This window comes from Odontesthes bonariensis, chromosome 6 (assembly GCF_027942865.1).
Source record: "Odontesthes bonariensis isolate fOdoBon6 chromosome 6, fOdoBon6.hap1, whole genome shotgun sequence".
NCBI classification, from domain to species: Eukaryota; Metazoa; Chordata; class Actinopteri; order Atheriniformes; family Atherinopsidae; genus Odontesthes; species Odontesthes bonariensis.
In genome coordinates this window covers 10,613,718-10,633,380 of record NC_134511.1, presented here as the reverse complement: position 1 = coordinate 10,633,380, position 19,663 = coordinate 10,613,718, and the positions used below count along the sequence as shown (strand labels likewise).

General features: G+C 41.9%; 1 protein-coding gene across 2 annotated transcripts in view; it reads left to right on the top strand.

The window, feature by feature from the left end:
• The window catches only part of dapk1 (death-associated protein kinase 1), a 78,761-nt gene that overhangs the window by 10,891 nt on the left and 48,207 nt on the right, over positions 1–19,663 (top strand). For both annotated transcript variants that reach the window (XM_075467308.1, XM_075467309.1), the window contains exon 3: positions 18,041–18,262. In XM_075467308.1, the coding sequence (XP_075323423.1) occupies positions 18,041–18,262 (222 nt within the window). The remainder of the gene's footprint in view (positions 1–18,040; positions 18,263–19,663) is intronic.

Here is a 19,663-nt window from a genome sequence, read left to right as displayed (position 1 = left end):
TCTTGTTGGCTACATTGAATGCCATTTACCGCTCTTGATCTGTTCGCATTGCATTACCGGTGGGTTGTTAGTAAGATGGGGATCTCAGAGTACAATTTTTAAGTTGAAATATACACAAAATGTTTTCACGCAGTATTAACGGTATATATGCATGCCTACGAGTTACGCTATGTGGACATCTCCAGATTTGTCCAATACTGCTGATGAGAAAGCATTGTTTACTGGCACTATACTGCTAAACAATTTACCCCTCGGATCACTTCTGTAACTATCTATGTATTGAGCTAGTACGACTGGTGGAATACCTTAATTATTTTTGTGTTTTCTGCATTCTATTGCACTTATTGACGCAGAACAATTATATCAGTTTGAAACGGAGTCGGACCCTGAAAAACTCCAAGAGCTCCTTCTTGTTTAGTATCTGACTACAGTTCAGATTTATATAGCATCTTTGTTCTGCCGGGGACGGTCACTGTCTCCTTGCAAACTTTCTTCCTCCTACACTGCCTCCTCAGCAACCTCCATGCTAAGGAGAAGCCATCTTTCTCAAGAGCAATCCCAGAAAAAAAGGGTTGAGTAGTTGCTCAGAACCACACCCCTCTGTCTCCATCTCTGGTCTCAGGAGAGGTGCTGGAGGTAGAAAAGTACTATTGTGCTGTAGCCAAGTGAAATTTTCTCAAGTATTTGACTAAAACCTTACAAAAGGGCATTATATGTCTCCTTTAAGCTTCATGCATAGAAAACTAACCCTAACATACAGGAGCTAATTTACTGCTGTGGGCAGCCAATCAGAGTGATCTCTTGTCATTGGCAGACCCATGTTGTGTTGATGTTTATACACCAAGACAAGATGTTGCCCCCTCAGAGTGAGCATGAAATATATTTTAGTTTAATGTTTTTCATGCTGTTATCTCTGCATGACTTGTTTTTTAGGAACTAAAGCAAGCATTTAAATGGTAAATGGACTGTATTTGTGTTGCGTTTAGTTGACCACTCAAAACGCCTTTCAGCCTGATTTATGGAGACTCGCGGAGGGTTGTGATTGGTCGGCTAACAACATCATTTCCGGAATCACTTTTCAGGTTAGTTAGCTCCTTCCTCTCAGAAAAACAACACCGCCATTTTTGAAAGAGTTTACTGTGTGCAGGTCAACATTTGGTCAAAATTATTTGCATTTCAAAATCAACAAGCTCCAACTCCAACAACAGTCTTTCTCTCTCGGTCGCCATCGTTCACTGTGAGGAGCGGAACGGAGCCGGAAGGTAAACTCATCAATCAACGACTTTCACGATAGACGTCGCGAGATTGGGTCGTTTAACGTAGCGACGCCTACTGATCAGGAGGTGAACTGCATTGCGGATCCGACATCCCGACGGAGAACTTCGAAAGGTTTAGTGACCACTGAGTCGGATTGACGGATAGCGACTATCGATACACCACTTCTTAAGGCCGGCGCACACCTTTACGATTCGTGTACAATTTTGTCGGCCCGATGACTTCGCATGGGAATTGTAAAGGTGTGCGGTAGCAGCCGACAGACGATTTTGTCGTTTGTCGTTTCATCGGATCAAATCAAACATGTTTGATATTTCCGTACGGATTTTCCTTGTGCCGAATACAATTGTATGTGTGTGCGGTCTCTGTTCCAATGTCATCGCGCAGGATTATTTAAACAGCCAATGGGAATAGCGCACTTAGTCACGTTGGACGACTACGACACAAACATGGCTGCCTCCAGTTTGAGTCACGTGATTTGTGGCTTCCTATTTCGGTCATGTGATAACATTCGGTCAAAAAAATCGTAGCTTCATAAGTGTGTGCGGTGGACGTGTGAGCGTGTCAAATACGGTCCGAATTGTTATGCCGATCACCCGACAAACGATGCAACGATGACATCGTAAAGATGTGCGCCGGCCTTTAGTCTCTACATTGTTGCAGGCTATGCAGAACTTTTCTATCACACACATGCACTGAAGTGTTGGTGTTGGCTGCACCGTAGACAGCACTTCAGTATGTGGTCCGGGGATCAAAGCAGATTCTCTGCTTGCGCCAGAGTGTTAATATCTACACACCTATGTTGATCTTTGAGTCTACACACCTTCTCTGTTGTAAGTTGCAGCTGAAAGACCCGCTGGGATCATGATAACACAGTAGGGGTTGTTTTGGCCTCAGGAGCACCATGACAGAAGATCATGGTTGCTGTAGATCATAAGGACTGAAGATGGTAAAAGAAACCTTTTACCTCTTTTTACCCTTGAGTACAATGTGTCCATTGTTTGTTCCGCCTTACAACATTGGAGCTGGGGGAGGTGAATGACATTCCTCTGACAAGTTGAATGGCTTTTCTCTGCAGCTACAAGACGAGGGCAAACATTGCCAGCCTCTCATTTAGCCTACTGTCAGTGGTGCTGCACCGATGTCTGTTTGAGACTCTTCTGTCTTCAGTCTGTAATCTTTTTTTTGTTTACGATCATCGTACTTTACGTTACTCAGGTTGTTGTAACTGCCTCTGCTTACATTCAGAACCGATAAAATTATGATTCTACAAATTATTACAAATTTAGCTATGCAGTATTTATTAAGTCCTACCTGGAGCTCTGATGTGTTGTGGCTGTTAAAAGCAGAATTTTAGCACCCATGTACTGTAGCGCAGATAGTTTTCTGTGTCCATGTCATTATTACGAGAAGATGACTCGAACAGGACATCCTGATAAAACTATTATATGTACATAAACACACACGCACCCAGTTGACACCCACCCAGGATTATCTACCACACTCTTCCTTCCTCCAACCAGCACTGGTTCCTCTGCTCAGTCTCTGAATCCTGTTGCCGTGGTAACCCTTCCGCTGTACACAATGGCACGGTGGTTGCATAATGTTTTTCTGCTGGTGCAGCTTGTGGCCCACACTACCAGTGAGTGGGAAGAGAGTACTCCAGGTCTGCCTCCCACTCTTCTCTCCATGCTAATGAAAAGCTTGGCCTCACCGGGGAGTTTTCACACTGAATCAAATCGGAGAGCAGAGAGCCTCGGAGCCTGCTGGTTGCTGCCAGGTTGCAAAGGCTCCATCCTTTTGACCCCCCCCGGTCATTGGTCAAACTGCTAAGGATGTGACATCTAAAGATGACATTCATGCCTGTTCCTGGTTGGACTCAACAAGCTGTTGAAATAATTGAAGCTGGCATGAAAAGTACACAAAACTAATGAAAATCTGTCTTTTCAATTGGGTTTGGCTTTTCAATTAGGTTTGGATGAATAAAGCCCTCTAAGTAAAGTATTGAAATAACTTTTCGCAGCTTTAGCTAAGATTTTAAAGATTTGGGAAGATTGCAACAGTCCAACACGGAAATACGACTGTTTTCTGTCACATGTCAATCGAGAGACTTGAAGTAAAAATGACAGAATGACTGCAAGTGAATGCTAGTTTCAGCTGTAATCATTCTTTGATCTAGCCCAGCTTTTAAAGTGCACAAGGGGCACTTTTTTTCTCTAGAATTTGTTAGCATCGTGTAGTTTCTGTTCTGTTTTTATCTGCTCTGTCATCTATGTAGATCATTTCCTTCAGCACATAAATACCCAAAGAGTGTCAGATGCAGGAGAGCTGCTCAGAGCTGTATCAACTGCAGCTCTACAGGAAAAGACTGACGTGAATTTGGACTCTAACAAAAGCTGAAATGCAGTGCACTGGGACTTTATTCATCCCCCATGAGCCAAAGACAATTTAATTAAGTAGAGAAGCAGGACTATAATTGAAGTGAACAGGCAGGTTTAAAGGGACACATCTCAGGAAAACAGACTGCTAGTTTTGTTTTTTTCTTCTTTATGGGATATGGATGGGAAGGAAAGCATGACCCATATTTTCAGGGGTATGTTGGTGGGGGGGGGGGGCTTTGTCATTGTGTAATTGCTTCTAACAATGACAGAACTTTTAATGGGAATTAGTTGAGTTGAATCTGCTTCGAATAACAAGTGGAATATGACATTAATTTAAGCTGTTTTCCACTTTCACAGTGTGACTGTTCTTTCTCTCACTTTTAGTCGCTCGTTTTTTTGTTCTTCTAAGGCTTCATTTACACTGCAAGTCTTGATGCCCAGATCTGATTTTTTGCCTAAATCCGATTTATTTTTTATTTTTTTTTTTTTAACGTGTGGTTACACGTACTTTAATAATGTGACTCATATCTGATTCACGCGATTACACTTGCCTATCACCTGAAACATCGCGCATGCCTACTTAACACATTGAATACCGGCGGTTTTTACAGAATTATGTCGTAGAATCCCAGCGTTCTAAACCATTTTTTTGACGTTTTTTGTACAGTCACAGCATACTATGTGATAGGGCCACTGAAACATGTTATGGCTCGTTTGAAAGCTGAGACTTTAAACTCTTTGTGGGTCAAAACTGCGTGTCTCTAGGTGCCGCCATTAGCGAGCTATCCTTAGCTAAACCAAGGCGGGTATCCACCAAAATCAACAACAAACTGAGATATCGGGGCTTTTGTGAAACGTGCGCTCTTTCAGCCTGTCGCACTTTAGATACTTACATATCCGGGTCAGAGGATTTGCGTCGTGTCGCATGTTGCAAAGCTAACCTGTTCATAAGACCGCCTCCTTAGACTTGTCGCGTGTCTTCTTCTCCTTCTTGTTGTTTGTTTATGTTACTTTAACGTCACCCTCTGGAAACCGACACGTGCGATTGGGCAAAATGCGGAAATGCACAACAATCAATGCAGCGTTATCAAAATTGTTCTTGAGTTGACGCAAAGCCATTGGCGTGATGATCAAAATGTCCAGATGATGACACCAATTTTTGACTGCCATCTATGTCAGTTCTGTTCATCACATAATTACAAAAATCACACAGAATGTGCATTAGAATGTATAGATTCAGAATCCATAAAAAAAACGTAAAAACGTATTTTTACCATGTGGGAGCCAACGCATGGGCAGTAAAAACTTAGTTTTACGTGACTTGGGAGTCAATGTGTTAAGTGTTTACCAAACTCTAAGTACTCAAAGCACATTGAGTTGCCTGTGGTATGAAATGCGCTATATAAATAAAGATGCCTTGCCTTACTGCTGAGGCAAATGGACGACGTACATAGGTGTGATGCTAGTGTTGCGGTACATGAGAAGTTCGCCCAACATTGGCAGGATTTTAAGGCAGAGAGGGAGGAAAAGGACCATTATTGCATCCTGTGCACACGCTTCAATTATTGCCTCCCCAGCTGTTCAGAGGAGTGTCTGGGTGCGAGACCGATCCCAGGACTGATGGGAAAATGTTGTGGCGGGCTTTGATGAAGAGCAGTGGGTCAGCAATTTTAGAATGAGCCGACAAACTTTTGATATGCTGTTGGAGAGTTTGTCCCCATTCTTCTCCTACCAAGACACCACATTTCGTCGGGCGATTCCACTGAAAATGCGTATTTAATGACGTGTGGAACGCAATGTGTAAGAATATCCGATCTGCCTGTTTACACGGCGGTCGCATTGTCACATATCCGATTCGTATCTGATAAATTTCCACATATGAAGGAGTCCTGTATCCGATCTCAAAATATCCGAATGCATGCGTCCTTGTCCTATTTACATGGTCAAAAAACATATCGTATCTGTGTCACATGAGAGCAAAAAATCGGAATTGGGTAACATTGGAACTGCTGGTGTGACTTTGTGTGTAAATGCTAATTTATTACTAAGATTAAGACTTTATTGTCATGTCAAAATTACTCCTCTGCATTTAACCCATCCAGTTGGGCACCTGTTGAACACACACATGCACATAAGGTCACACACTCATGGAGACGGATGCCATATACACTGGAGCGGTGGGCGGCCATTCCTGGGGAGCATGGGGGTACGGTGCCTTGCTCAAGGGCACGTTGCCCGTGGCAAGGAGGTGGACTGACACCCCTCCAGCTGTCAGTTCACCAATCTTTGAGCAGTGAGAGTGACCCACTCTCAGCCACAGCCGCCCTTCACTCTGAATGAAGCACTGTACATTTAAAAGGTTTTGATTTAAATTGGTCATGTGGAAAAATCTGAAAATGCATCCTAATTTCTTCATTTTAAAGCCTCACTTTTATCCCGTGGCTGCATTGTCCAGCTTCGATAGAGACACATATTTACTGATGTGTAATTGTAGAGTAGACATAATGTAGACATAATGTAGACATAATGGGCAGATGTTAAGCACCATAGGTTAGGTATTTGATGAGAATGTTACAGGGATTAGTTGTATATAGAAGCAGGAGGGCAAACTGGGATGGAAATTACTTGAATTGTTTTGTTGGTGTGTAAACTTAAGTTAAGTGACAATGATCACTGTTACATTAGTGTGTAAAATACCAATATGCATGTGATGGCACTAAATTAAATGGTATTGTACACTGATGGAAATGTCTCTGCAATCTGCCTCTTACTTTGCCTTCAGAGAGCTTCTTTGTAAGTTTTAGCATAATATTGACTCTTTTGGTTCAATGTGATGATGGAGAGCTGTTTTAAATTAATTGAATGCAGCAGTTAGTATCCAGAATGAATGAGTGGATATTAATTTACCAGAAACACAACCCCAGTGAATAATCACGCTGCTCTATAACTGCAGGACATGTAAATACTTACAGCTTTGTCTTATCATATGTCAGCGAAGTGCTCACAACTCGCTCTGGGGCCAGAAAAACAAACGTGTTAAACAACATTGCATGTGCTCATATCATGTGACTACACCAACAGGAACAACATGCACACACAAGAAAGAAAAAAAATTTGCTCTGTGATCTACAACAAAGGACGCCAAACTGTAGGTGAGATTGCACTCATTGTGTTCCCACTCCTGTGTCATCTTCCTTCAGTGCATGTACGTGCATATCAGATTTGACAGAGAGGCTTTGTGTGTGCCCTCCTGGAGCTCTGCAGGCCTGCCTGCTATTGTACTTAACTTCAGCTTTTCAGCCCCCTCTCCTATTTCACTGTAGTAGAAAAACAGCCAATCGATAGCTGACTCAGAGTAGTGTAAAAGAGATGATACACAATGTAGTATTGGCCACAGTAGCACAAGGACATTGCTGCTCAGTTTACCTTTTTTTTTTATTTATTTATTTATTTATTTTTAAATGCGTGTCCATATCCTGCAGCATAGTGGCATGAAAGAATCTGTCAAAAAGTACATTGTAAACAACGCTGGGGAGATACATTATATTCCTACCAGTGTAGGCTTTCATGCATAGATAGATTAGGACGGGATTGAGGCCAGTTATTAGACGGATGTGTATCCTAGTCTTTTTTTTTTTTTTTTCCTTCACAGTCTAGTTAGAATTGTGTAAGTGTTGGATTATTCTGCAATATCTGCTGCTGCCCAGATGAGCTTAAGTCGTTGACAGCGCCTGGTCATGCTCTGTCTGACTGGATAAATGCTTCAGCTGCTGCGATCAGGTGGATTTTCTTCATTTCAGTTTCAGGAATGCAGATGCATGAAAGTCTAAAGGAGATCTTTATTTGACAGCTGGGAAAATTTTGTTTTTCTTGGCAGGTACGGGTGTGAGTGTGAACTTTAGACTGGGCTTTTTTTATCACCTCATTCCCCCAGAGAAGGCTGCCTTTTGAGCACAACTCCCATTTCTGCTCATGAAATTTTAAAGAACTGCCATATTTAGATAAGAACTGAATATCTTGCTCATTTTAGGATAAAATGGTGTCATTTAAAACATTTCACAGTTCACCATTCAGACAGACCAGATGCAGGTCTGGTTTCTTTCAACAAGATATGTTATCACTGGACATTTTGTCTTGGCTGCCATTGTCATAATATTTTCTTTTTCTATTATTTATTGTTATCTTTTTGAGGTTCAGTTGTTTCTGGTCTGATTTTGTTATATCACTCCGTCTGAAATTTAGGTTAGGCAGTCATGTCACATTGTTCACTTTGCTTTTTGTTAAAAAAAAAAAAGCGTCTCTTTATATGTTTTTTGAAAGAAAGGACTGTATTGTCTATTTGAAACGCAACCTTTCTGTAGAAAATGAATTGATGTGACCTGAGTTTTGTAATTACCAGAATTTTATGAGCTGAATGCTGCTGTTTTCTTTGAGTTTCCCTTTTTCGTGTCCATTAAATAACCGCAGAATGCTCTCTCCATCCGCAAGTAAACTTCAAGGTTCTTTCTCCATTCACGGTTACTTTCCATCCTGTCGAATTGTTACATAAGATTCATCACAAACTGTAGAAGAGCCACAGCTGCTTCTCCTTCTGGGTGTGACAATGTTTCCCACGAGAGTTAAAACTGTTAAAAATAACGCCAGTGATAAGAAAAGTGGCCTGCTTTATCCACTGCATCTCACATATTTGTCACTTTTGTGTTGCATTGTGCTGTATTGTGTGGTGTGCTTGTTATCATCAGTTGTATTCTCTATCCACTCCCACTTCTCCGAGTCTTGTTTACAAAGCCTTTCTGCTGCTCATTATCACTGAACATTGTTCATTCCAGCGCAGCCTCATCTTGACGGGGCCAGACTTCCAGTCTGAGCAGCAGCTTCTAACGAAGACCCGATGGTCATCCAGGCGAGGCAGCGCACATCTGACAGCTCACTAGTGGCCAATGCTCAGTCTGCTTACTGCTTACATAGTGCACACAAGACTCAAGCACAACCACAAGTATTGTTTTAAGCTGTCATATATTTTTTTTAGTGTGTCGTGTCAAAGTTGATACCAGAGCCCCTGCCAACAGTGGGTAGAGACAATTTTTGGGGTGCCTACAATTATGTTTAAATTGGTAATTAAGTTTAAAAGAAAGGGTCCTTAATCTTGTAGCCGCATCACCAAATGTTTTTTATTGTCTAACAGTCTTAACTTAAATAAGATTAGCAGAACCTTAATTTAGTTTTTTTTTATCCACGTATTGATATTTCAATAAATAATTCAACAGGTATGCTGGTTATTTAACTACGTACAGTACAAATAATTGTCTGATGTTTTCGTTTTCTTTTTCTTTAAGCTGCAAGGTTGTCCAAACGATGCCTCTTCACAGCTCCTGCCTTAAAGCAACCTTTTTAAAGGACATGTTCATTCAAATGAACTGTTTGGCTGATCTGATGCTGTTCGTTTGGCTGTTTGCGTGTAAACCGAGTGCAATCACATCTGTATGAAGAAGCAGCAGAGCATTAGGTCTTCCTGCGTATAGTCAACCTGTCTTATTAGTTGTTGGATTTGGAGAACTGCACTGTTTGTGATGGACCTGCTGCAAGACATCTGTTTGCAGTTCAGTAACCATGGTATCTTTCCACAGAAAGAAATCTCTAGCCATCAGAATTAAGTTATGTAAGGCTCTGCATGTTATGCATTGTCACCCACCCAGGCAGCTCTGGTAGACACAAACGACCATCTCCTCCGCCTGCTCAATTCCTCTCACCCCCTTCCCTCCTTTAGAGAAACAAGTAGGCCAAAAGTGGGAAGCCTTGTCTGTGCTTCAAGCACAACAAAGCGAGCTAAGCAATTTGATCCTTCAGACTACCTGAGGTTTTGCTCTGTTGAGGGTTGAGGGGGTGAGCTACTCTTGGAAAAACACCCTCCCTGCCTCTGTTTGTCAGTGATTCCCAGGGAGGCATTTCTTCTGTGTCTGCTCATTATTTCAGCCCTATCTCTTGTGCTTATTCAGCAGCGGTTGTGCAAGTCAGTGTTTTCCCTGCATATCCCTTGAGGATGAGAGGGATTTCCTTGCTAGTCTATGCCAGTAAGGAAACATATGGAGTCCATCATACAAGGGGAGTACACTACATTAATGCCTACAAACTTCTAGATGGGTCTTAATTCGTAAAAGATGAAACTCTAAGAAAGAAAGTCTGTTTGGTTTTCAAGGCAGCATTTGGTTCTGTTTTCTCTCCTCTACATCACCAAGGGAAGAGAGCAGCAGTTGAACTGCTGCCATTTTTCCTTGTTTGTATGTGTGCAGCTGGTGTTGTTGAAGAAGGGTGGGCTCACTTTCCCCTCTTTATGTGCTTACAGTGGGAGAGCGTTGGAAAAAACAGGAGCGCAGGGCTTTAGTTTGAGTTTCCCTCACACACGTTTTAGCTTTATTATTATATCCTTTTAACACAGCGTGCTTCAGAGAGATGGTGATGGAAATGTTTTATTCAGATTTACGTGATTTGGTGTGTGTGTGGGGAGACTTTGTTGTTCAGATTAAATGACTACAAAGGAGGATAAGGAAATGTAAAGTGCACGGCTCCTGAACATTTTCATGCTGGGTTTTTAACCCAACCCAGTTATACTTAAAAGATTTGAACTAAAGTGCTGTTGCAAAAGTTGTGAGCGCTGAGCTTCAGAGTGTAATTCTTCCATGTGTGTCAACCCAACCCAAGAATAGATGAGGCCACTATTTAGCTTCCTCCCTTCATGAAGCAATCACCCAGAGCCACGAATATGCTTCACTACAAGTCTGACACCGGTGTTTTAACATGAAAGTCTATGTAGTAAAGTCATGTAATCATGATGTGCACTATATGGCATTAATGCACTGAAATGTATACAGTATATCATCTTTCCATGCCAAATGGAATTCTCAAAAACACCAATGTTGAGACGTGGGTTGTCTTGACTTAAATTGGGGTGAATTGCCTTGAATTTGTATGCACAAGGCTTCATTTGCATTTAAACGTCTGACACAATAAGAGCACCAACAAAATATCAAAGTATCAACAAAAGTATTTTCAAGTGCCTGATCAGTTCCATTCTTTTATGTTCAGAAATTTTGCTTTCTGCCTGTTTCTTAAGGCCTTCTCATCCAAAAGCACCGTAGTATGTGTGTCACTGGGGAAAATAAAAGATGTAGATGAAAACATATGGAATCCACAGTGCTGCACATACCATAAGAGTTTGATGTGAAAATGAGCGACGGGATGTCTGCAGAACACAGATGATGTAAACGTCTTGTTTAGGACGAACAAGGAAAAGCCAGCTGATTTCCTGTCATTGATATTGCACCAACTTCACAGATTTTCCCCTGCAGAAGTTTCAGCTGTGGAAAGTTTTAAGAGGATGATGCTGATAGCCGTTAGATTGAGTTGATCTTCTGGTTTGAGAGTGCTTCCAGATGCCAGCAACTAACGACTTTCTAACTTTTCCGGTTTTTACACTTCATCATCTCATGTGAGGACTTGTCAAACTGCTGAACTTGAATTATGTTTGTTAAACATATCATAGCTGACATATTACAGCTGCACATTTTGTAACTAAAATGATTCCCCAAAGACCAAGCATTAAAGTGTAGTGGTTTCATCCAGTTAGAGATGTGTGTAACAGTTGCTCAGAGATAGTGTGTGTTTGAGTGTGTATATATATATATATGTATTATATTACAGGCACAGCATGTGAACAACAGTCCTCCACACTTTTCTGTCCGTTTCTGTGAAAGGAACGGATCAGATCCTGATGTCTGAACCTAATATCTAGACAGGCACAGAGCCCTGAGTGACAGTGTCTTGAGCAACAATAGGTTGAGGCCAGACTGAGTGGGGGTGGAAGTGTTATTAGCATGAGAAAGCCCTCATCCTCAGCTCTGTTTTCCTCCTCACATTGTCTGCTTCACGTCTCTGGCTCAGTCACAGGACAAGTCACTTCCTTAAAGAGCAATCATTCCTCTTAGTTCAGTTTCTCAGCATTATAGCAATAGTTGAAGTGTGCAACCTTCCTAGCAGCACCAACAGGAGCTCTCATCATAGTTGTCTTCCCTAAATGTGCAGGCAAAGCTCCTCACTAATCCTTTTATTATCAAAATTGTTCAATCAACTCGGTCTGATCGAGTCTTGTCAGAATCCGGAGACGTTGGCCACTGGTTCGGGTTGGATTTTGTAGCAGTAAACTCTCTTTTCTTCAGTAGAGTTGGAGAGTAACTCTACATTTATGTCCAAACATGTTTAAAAGTGCTGTAAACAATGTTGGCACCAGAAATATCTTGCTGTCATCTCCTGTCGACATGGCAACAAAGCGGAATATGGCACATATTTTGATATTGGACAAAGGAGTAATGGCACAGAGTCTGATGTTGCAAACCAAAAGTCCTTGTTTTCCAGTTCACAGATAAATGTTGCTGTCAGATTTGGTGTAAAATTTCACCCGAAAAGTTTGGTTTTACTCCCTAAAACTGCATTTGCATGTGAGCGATAGTCTCAAATGCTTAGAAAAATCTGTACTTACCAAAAAAAAAACATTTTCATGTGTACAAGGCCTAAGATTGCTGCTTCTTGGTTTAAGGTCCACAATCGTGCTATTATGTGGTTATACTCAAAGCATTTTTTAAACATTTGGTTCACTATATAACAAACATTTGGCATGGATATTATTGTTAGCTGGTTGTTTCTTTGGTCCAGTGATGCCATTGTTCCTTGTGATTCTGCAGTCCACTGTTACACCACTTCCTCAAAAACTGTAGCAATATCTTCCTTTCTTTGCCTCCAAAGAGTTTTACACATTATGGAGTCGGTCTATTGAATTTACGTCTACCTTCACTATCTTATTTTGGTGTTCATTGTACAAATCGTAGAGAACAAAAGAAATTTGCATTGTAATTTTAGGTCAAACCATCAAATGTAATTAGAAACGCTGGAATTAGTGGAGTGACTCACTGAAAATGAACCGTGGTGAACGTGAGCTGAAGGAGCAGCAAACAAGCCGGTGTGTTTTACTGTCGACGTGCAGTCACCGCCTCACATTTTACAGGGATTACTAGCTCATCTTTTTTTCAAATGCTTTTTCTTTACTAAACCTAGAAGGAGCGGAAATAATTAAACCATGTTTTAGTTGTTTTCTGCTTTTTTGAGGCCAGTAATCTTCCAGAATAAGTCCAATATTATTGTTGAACCCCCATTTTGAAAATATTTGGATGATTTGTAAAATGTAAATACAAACTGAATGCAGTGATTTACAAATCATTCAACCACATATGCACGAGGACAATTTCAAATGTCAGATGTTAAAACTTAAAGAATGCTTTTGGTTGAATGGGGGCGCTCATTCTGAATTTGATGCCAAGCGAAGGATTCGGCTGATTTGCAAAGCATCTCTTTGACCTGTTTTCTTTATGTTACCGACAGAGCTTGCAGGTGATCTACTGCATGGATTTCACACCAAAATCCTCTGAAGAAGACCGAAATCTGAAAATGATCACATATTTGAAGCTGGAATCAGAGAAAGTTGAGATTTTGAAGAAAGTTCAACTTTGCTTTGGTCAATACTGTTTGCTGAAGCAATTGTTATAGGTCAGAACAGAGGGGTGTTTTAGTCTCTTCTGTTTTTCCAATTTAAAGGTGATAGAGAATGGTTGAATGGGGCATTAATCCTTGTTCTGTGATGTGATATGTAGCCCAAAAAAATTTGTTTGGGTCTGTAATGGCTCAGAACCTCCCTGAAAGGCTCTCTGAAACAGCTGTTACTATGCTGGGTTTAGAATGCGTCGTTTGCCCTTATTGGCGTCGTTTCAGAGCTTATCTGGCAACCTCATTATGAAATGCAGGTAGGTGTTGGCGCTATTCGGTTGCCGTTGCTTTATTGGCTGCCCTTGCTCTCACTGAAAACAGAGCTATAGAGTAATACACTGACTGAAAAGAAAGCTCATTCCCTTTAAATGAACAAGCCAGAGCTAACGTGCAATTCTTACAACAGGAATATGGCACAACACACATTTAAAACAAAATAAAATGTGATACTTACAGGCTGTACTGATTGCTGGGGTTGATTTTGTTGCAAAGTCGGAACTGACCCTCTACTGAGCATTAAATTCCGACTGAAGCCTGGTTGTATGTACTGGGGATGCTGTTAAAAATAAATAAAAGCCATTGATCGCGAACATTGCTTTCCGGGGTAAGAATATGTAACGATTGTAGTCCGCTTTCACAGCCCTGGAAGGCACACCTGTTTCTGTTTTCCCCTCGAAGGGGCATGTCTGAAAGGGGGTGGCTGTGGATTTGGGTGTGGGGGGGCAATTGCGCCGAAAGATAAGTCACTTAATGCTCAAACACGGATTTGCCCATTTTCTGGCGGCAATTCAAAAAAGGGGGAGTACTTGAAACAGAGATTCTGACACTTGCTGGCACTTCGTGTGTACTCCTCACAGCGGGGAGACTCAGAACTAACACCAAAAACGTGAAAAAGATGATTTTGATTCTCTATCCCCTTTAAATTTGCTGTCCCTAATTTCTCTCTTCCTTTAAAGCTGGCAGTGTTAGTTGTCTGGATCTTTCATTTACTCATGAAATACTGAGACTTGTTGTAGTTTAAGGATTAGTGAGAGAAACATACGTATAGCTAAATTACTGAAGTGCTTTCACATAATTGTGACGCTGTAGTCTTGGCAGATCTGTGGGAGTCGGATGACAGTGCAGGACTCTCACTTCATTGTAGCCGTGTTTTTGGGCCAAGGCAACGAAAACTGTTGCCAGAGGAGCTTTTCTATTGCAAATCTGAAAAATAAGACAGAATGTGGCACGGTCTCTAATTTTCTCTCACTCCTCTTTCTCTCACCCCTACCCCCTTGTTCTCTTCTTCCCTCCGTGGGTGTTTGGTACACTAAGTGCTTCATGATTGCCGGGGCTTTGAGGAGGCACAGTCGGCGGAGGCGTCAACAGCCCTCAGCCAAGTGTCCTCGCTTCCCCAAGTGGTTTTTCTGGCACTGTTTTGGTCGAGTGACAGTGGAGTCAGCGTTGTCCTGTCAAATAGCAGCGTTCAATAACAACGCTGCATGGCAACGTGATGGTAGAATTTCCATAACAGCGCCTGTGTTGTTTCTACATAAAGTAATTTGTCATGCTGAAATGGCCCACCACATTTGGACTGCCTTAACAGTGAAAGTGCTCTTTTAGCAGTCCATCTGCACACAAATCGTTTGTCATTCCACTTAACTTTGACCATTTTTGTATCTGCAGCCTGTTGGCACTAAACTACAGATGGACCTGAAGGGACACAACACGTGCACAGGGAGATGGTTATGATGTGAATGCACAGGAGCTATTTGATGATAGATGTTCATGTTGGTTTCCAAATCATTACAGTCGCAATTAGAATAGGGCTGCAACGACTGAAATCGATAATAGAAATGGTCGACAATGAATTCCATTGTCGCAAGACGTGTTTTTCCAACAGGGAGGCATCCACTTAATTGCAATCTCTGCCGAGAGTCGCTCATGCAGAATAGCGTCACTGTCGAGCGGTAACATACACAGAAATAGCGATGTCAAACACATTAGCTACGCTTAGCAAAACTTCTAAAGTTTGGGAGCATTTTAGCTTGGATACGGTGAGTAAAAAGATTACTTGCAAGGTGCAAAGCAGACCTTGCGTATCATGCCAGCACCTCGGTGATGAATGAAAATTTGAAGAAAAAGCACGTCGGGCAGTTAAACGAAACGGAGTCCGACTCGCCTCGGTAAGATTGAAGTAACATTCAAGCCAATGCGTTTTGTTTTTGATGTACATTGTACATTCAATAAGCGTTTTTAGATGGGACATTTTTATTTACTTTTTGTATGAATCAGCAGCAAAGTTGAATAAAAGATGCATTTTTCATTGAAGTACCCATTTTTCTTTTTGTTTATTATCATTTGCCACATAATTAAAGCAACTGCATGCTAAATTTAAGAAAAAAATGAATAATTATCCGATTAGTCGACTAATCGTTTCAATAGTCGGTGACTAGTCGACTATTAAAATAGTCGTTAGTTGCAGCCCTAAATTAGACGTGTAAACAGTCTTCATACCTGTTTGTTTTGTAAAATTAAACGTGTAAAATCCAACATGTTTGTAACAGTAAAGATACCGTGTATCTTCAGTTGAGAAACTTATCTTTCTTTAAAGGTATTTCATGTGATTTACTTATTAATTGTAGTTTTAAAATGAAAGGCCATGGTAGTTTCCAGTGTCCGCTTTGCCGGCAGTAAGTCGGACATGTTTCCTGTGAGGGTTGGACTCCGTCAGGGCTGCCCTTTGTCACTGATTCTGTTCATAATTTTCATGGACAGAATTTCTAGGTGCAGCCAGGGCGTTGACGGGGTCCGATTTGGCAAACTCAGAATCGGGTCTCTGCTTTTTGCGGACGATGTCGTCCTGTTGGCGTCGTCAGGCCGTGACCTTCAGCTCTCACTGGAGCGGTTCGCAGCCGAGTGTGAAGCGGCTGGGATGAGAATCAGCACCTCCAAATCCGAGACCATGGTCCTCAGCCGGAAAAGGGTGGAATGCTCTCTCCGGGTCGGGAATGAGATCCTTCCCCAAGTGGAGGAGTTCCAGTATCTCGGGGTCTTGTTCACGAGTGAGGGACGAATGGAGCAGGAGATTGACAGGCGGATCGGTGCGGCGTCTGCAGTGATGCGGGCTCTGCACCGGCCCGTCGTGGTGAAGAAGGAGCTGAGCCAGAAGGCGAAGCTCCCGATTTACCGGTCAATCTATGTTCCTACCCTCACCTATGGTCACGAGCTGTGGGTAGTGACCGAAAGAACGAGATCGCGAATACAAGCGGCCGAAATGAGTTTCCTCAGCAGGGTGTCTGGGCTCTCCCTTAGAGATAGGGTGAGAAGCTCAGTCATCCGGGAGAGGCTCGGAGTAGAACCGCTGCTCCTCCGCATCGAGAGGAGTCAGATGAGGTGGCTCGGGCATCTGGTGAGAATGCCTCCTGGACGCCTCCCCGGTGAGGTGTTCCGGGCCTGTCCCACTGGGAGGAGGCCCCGGGGAAGACCCAGGACACGTTGGAGAGACTATGTTTCTCGGCTGGCCTAGGAACGCCTCGGGGTCCCCCAAGAAGAGCTGGAGGAAGTGGCCGGGGACAGGGACGTCAGGCTTTCTCTGTTCAGGCTGCTGCCCGAACAGTGTTTATGACCTGTCACATGAAGCTTCATCAAGGAGTAGAGTCTGCTCTGTACACCCAGATATCTGTAGTCCTCTACCACCTCCACCTCCTCTTCTTCATAGAAATGGCATTTGGCTTATTTCAAGTCCTCCTGATAAGCTGAGTTGTTTAAAAAAAGTAGGGACAAATGTTGAGATTTGTTTGTTTCTAAGGATTCGGCATTGCCATGCCAACATTACAAAATGCTGATATTTCATCAGAGCCTTGTGTTTATGAATAATTAAAGTAGGAAAGCTCTCTTTATAGTCGGGTGTGTGGAGTGTTGGAATGATACTTGGATGTTTGTCAGCTGTGTTGAAGCTGTGCTGAGCTGTGATTCTTATCAGCGTGCTGCTGACTCTGAAAGCTGTGCAGTTTGGCTGTAATTAACACACTGTCGTCAAACTGATTATGAAGGACTGCTGGAGGTGAAAGCGAGGCTTGTTTTTGTATCTTACTCTGCAGGAATGCGTGAATACTCTTTTACTGGAGCTACAGTTTCACTCGGCTCACTTTTCTGTCTTTACATTAGAAGCATTATATGGCATCAAAAAATGAGCAAAGGGTATGAGATATAACCCAGGAGTCATTTTCTTTATGGAACACTAAACTTTGCATGTTTATGTAAGTGGGAAATGCCTTCGCAGGTTTGCATTATGTTGCCCTGATGTTGAATTGAATTCATGTGGGTGTCTTAATTCAGTGTTTATTAGCACCTCTGTTTTCAGTTGACGTCTGCCATGATTCATCAGCCACTTATTTATTAAAGCTGTTTCTGATCAACCCTTTTCACGCCTCATATTCCCACCCTCTCATTTTGGCCAAGATGTCTCCTTAATAAACTAGTTAATATATGGCCTGAAGTCTGTTTTTTTTGTTTTTGTTTTTTTAAACTATTCCTGAACACTAGTATACTCTTTGGGACCACATAGCTGGGTGTCCTTGCAGATTATTGCTTGCTGTATTTCATTTTTCATCTGCAACATCAGTTGTTGATTTTTGCCAGTTTGTGCACAAATAGTGGTGGTTTTTCATTAAAAAATTATTCTATTCTTGCTAGTTATGATAGCATCATCATCTTGTTAGTGGTTTTATTCATTTATCCGAGTTGTTTAAAGTGTTAAAAGAACGGTGATGTCTTAATGCAACTTGAACACTCTCCCTTCTCGTTGACAGCGGTCAGTTTGCTGTGGTCAGAAGATGTCGACACAGGAGCACGGGAGTGGAGTATGCTGCCAAATTCATCAAGAAACGACGTAGCAAGTCAAGTCGACGTGGGGTGACAAGGGAGGACATAGAGCGTGAGGTGAACATCCTGAAGGAGATCCAGCACCCCAACATCATCACGCTGCATGAAGTCTTTGAGAACAAGGCAGAGGTCATCCTGATCCTGGAACTGTGAGTGTTTTTTATCTTCTTGAGACTTCTATATTTATTCCATAAATGGAGGTCATACTTCTAAAGGACATATTCTATATACTGTATTTTCCGGATTATAAGTGGATCAGGAGTATAAGTCGCATCAGTCAAGAAAGGCGTCATGAAGAGGAAAAAAACATATATAAGGCGCATTTATTTAGAAATTTATTTCACAAAATCCAAGACCAACAACTGACACTTTTTGTTCAGTTACCTGCTCTTCAATGAGCTCACGGAAACTGTCGACCTTGGCTTGGAAGCAGTTTCTGACACACCGCTGTCCGTGCTCTGATAGAGGCGGTTGCGTTGCATGAAGCGGTAACGCCAAGAAGGCCCGCCTGCAAAGTCATTTATATTCATCTCCTCTGCAAGTACCGGGGCGTGGGGATATAACTGCACCGTTGATAGGAAGGAATAGAGCAACACTCAGAATGATGAGTACAGGAATACAAACGCTAGAAACTGCACACTTTAAAAACTGCCTGTTAAAAGGTTCTTCTGAGGAAGTTTTCCTCTTAGAAAAGTTGTTGACGTTATAATTCTGCCTTAGTTTGACTTAACTTCTGGTTTATGCTGAAAACGTGACCTTCAGCCTCGATAACCGGACACACAAACAGAAATAGAGGTGACCATTACATTACTTTTTGTGATTGTGTGGAGCCCTTGTCTTATTTATTGGAGCAGGCAGATCTGTTGAACCTACCAGTACATGAGATTTTGACTTCTCACACATAGTGGGTTCATAAAGAAAAAAGAAATAGAAAGTGTTGCTTCAGAAAACCCAGCTGACTAACTTTTGGTATGTAGCTTTCCGAGCATTGTAATCACAGTGGCATCCACATGGATGCCAGCACAGGTTTCCAGAGTTTTTCACAGATGATCAGAGTTATAGACATCAGCTTTCACTGTTTTTTTTTAATTGTACTCATCAATGTGTCTATTTCAGCTTTTAAATAATGTAAAAAAAAAACGTCCTCAAAACCCTGATTTATTCCAAAATGATTTATGATATGCAGCTTGAAGAGATGTTTGGTTTTTTTCCGCCCATCTTATCACACACTAGAGAAGACGAGACGCATTTCTGATGTTGGAGGCACACTGCTTGAGAAACTTTCATGGAACGAATTTCACATGTAAAACTTTGTACAATGGTACCTTTACGAGCAAAACTGAAAGCTCACTAGTTTTTTAACACTAAATTTATGAAATGTCAGATCACCATCTAAACAGCACATACCCAGGGTAGACGGATGGTAAAATGCAACAGTAGTTGTAATCTATTACAGGTGTCGTGTGGCACAAGACAAGTTTTTTTCTCTAAGCACCAGATAGACTAGTTTACCCAGTCTTCATTCAACTTGAAACACAGTAAGATCAAAT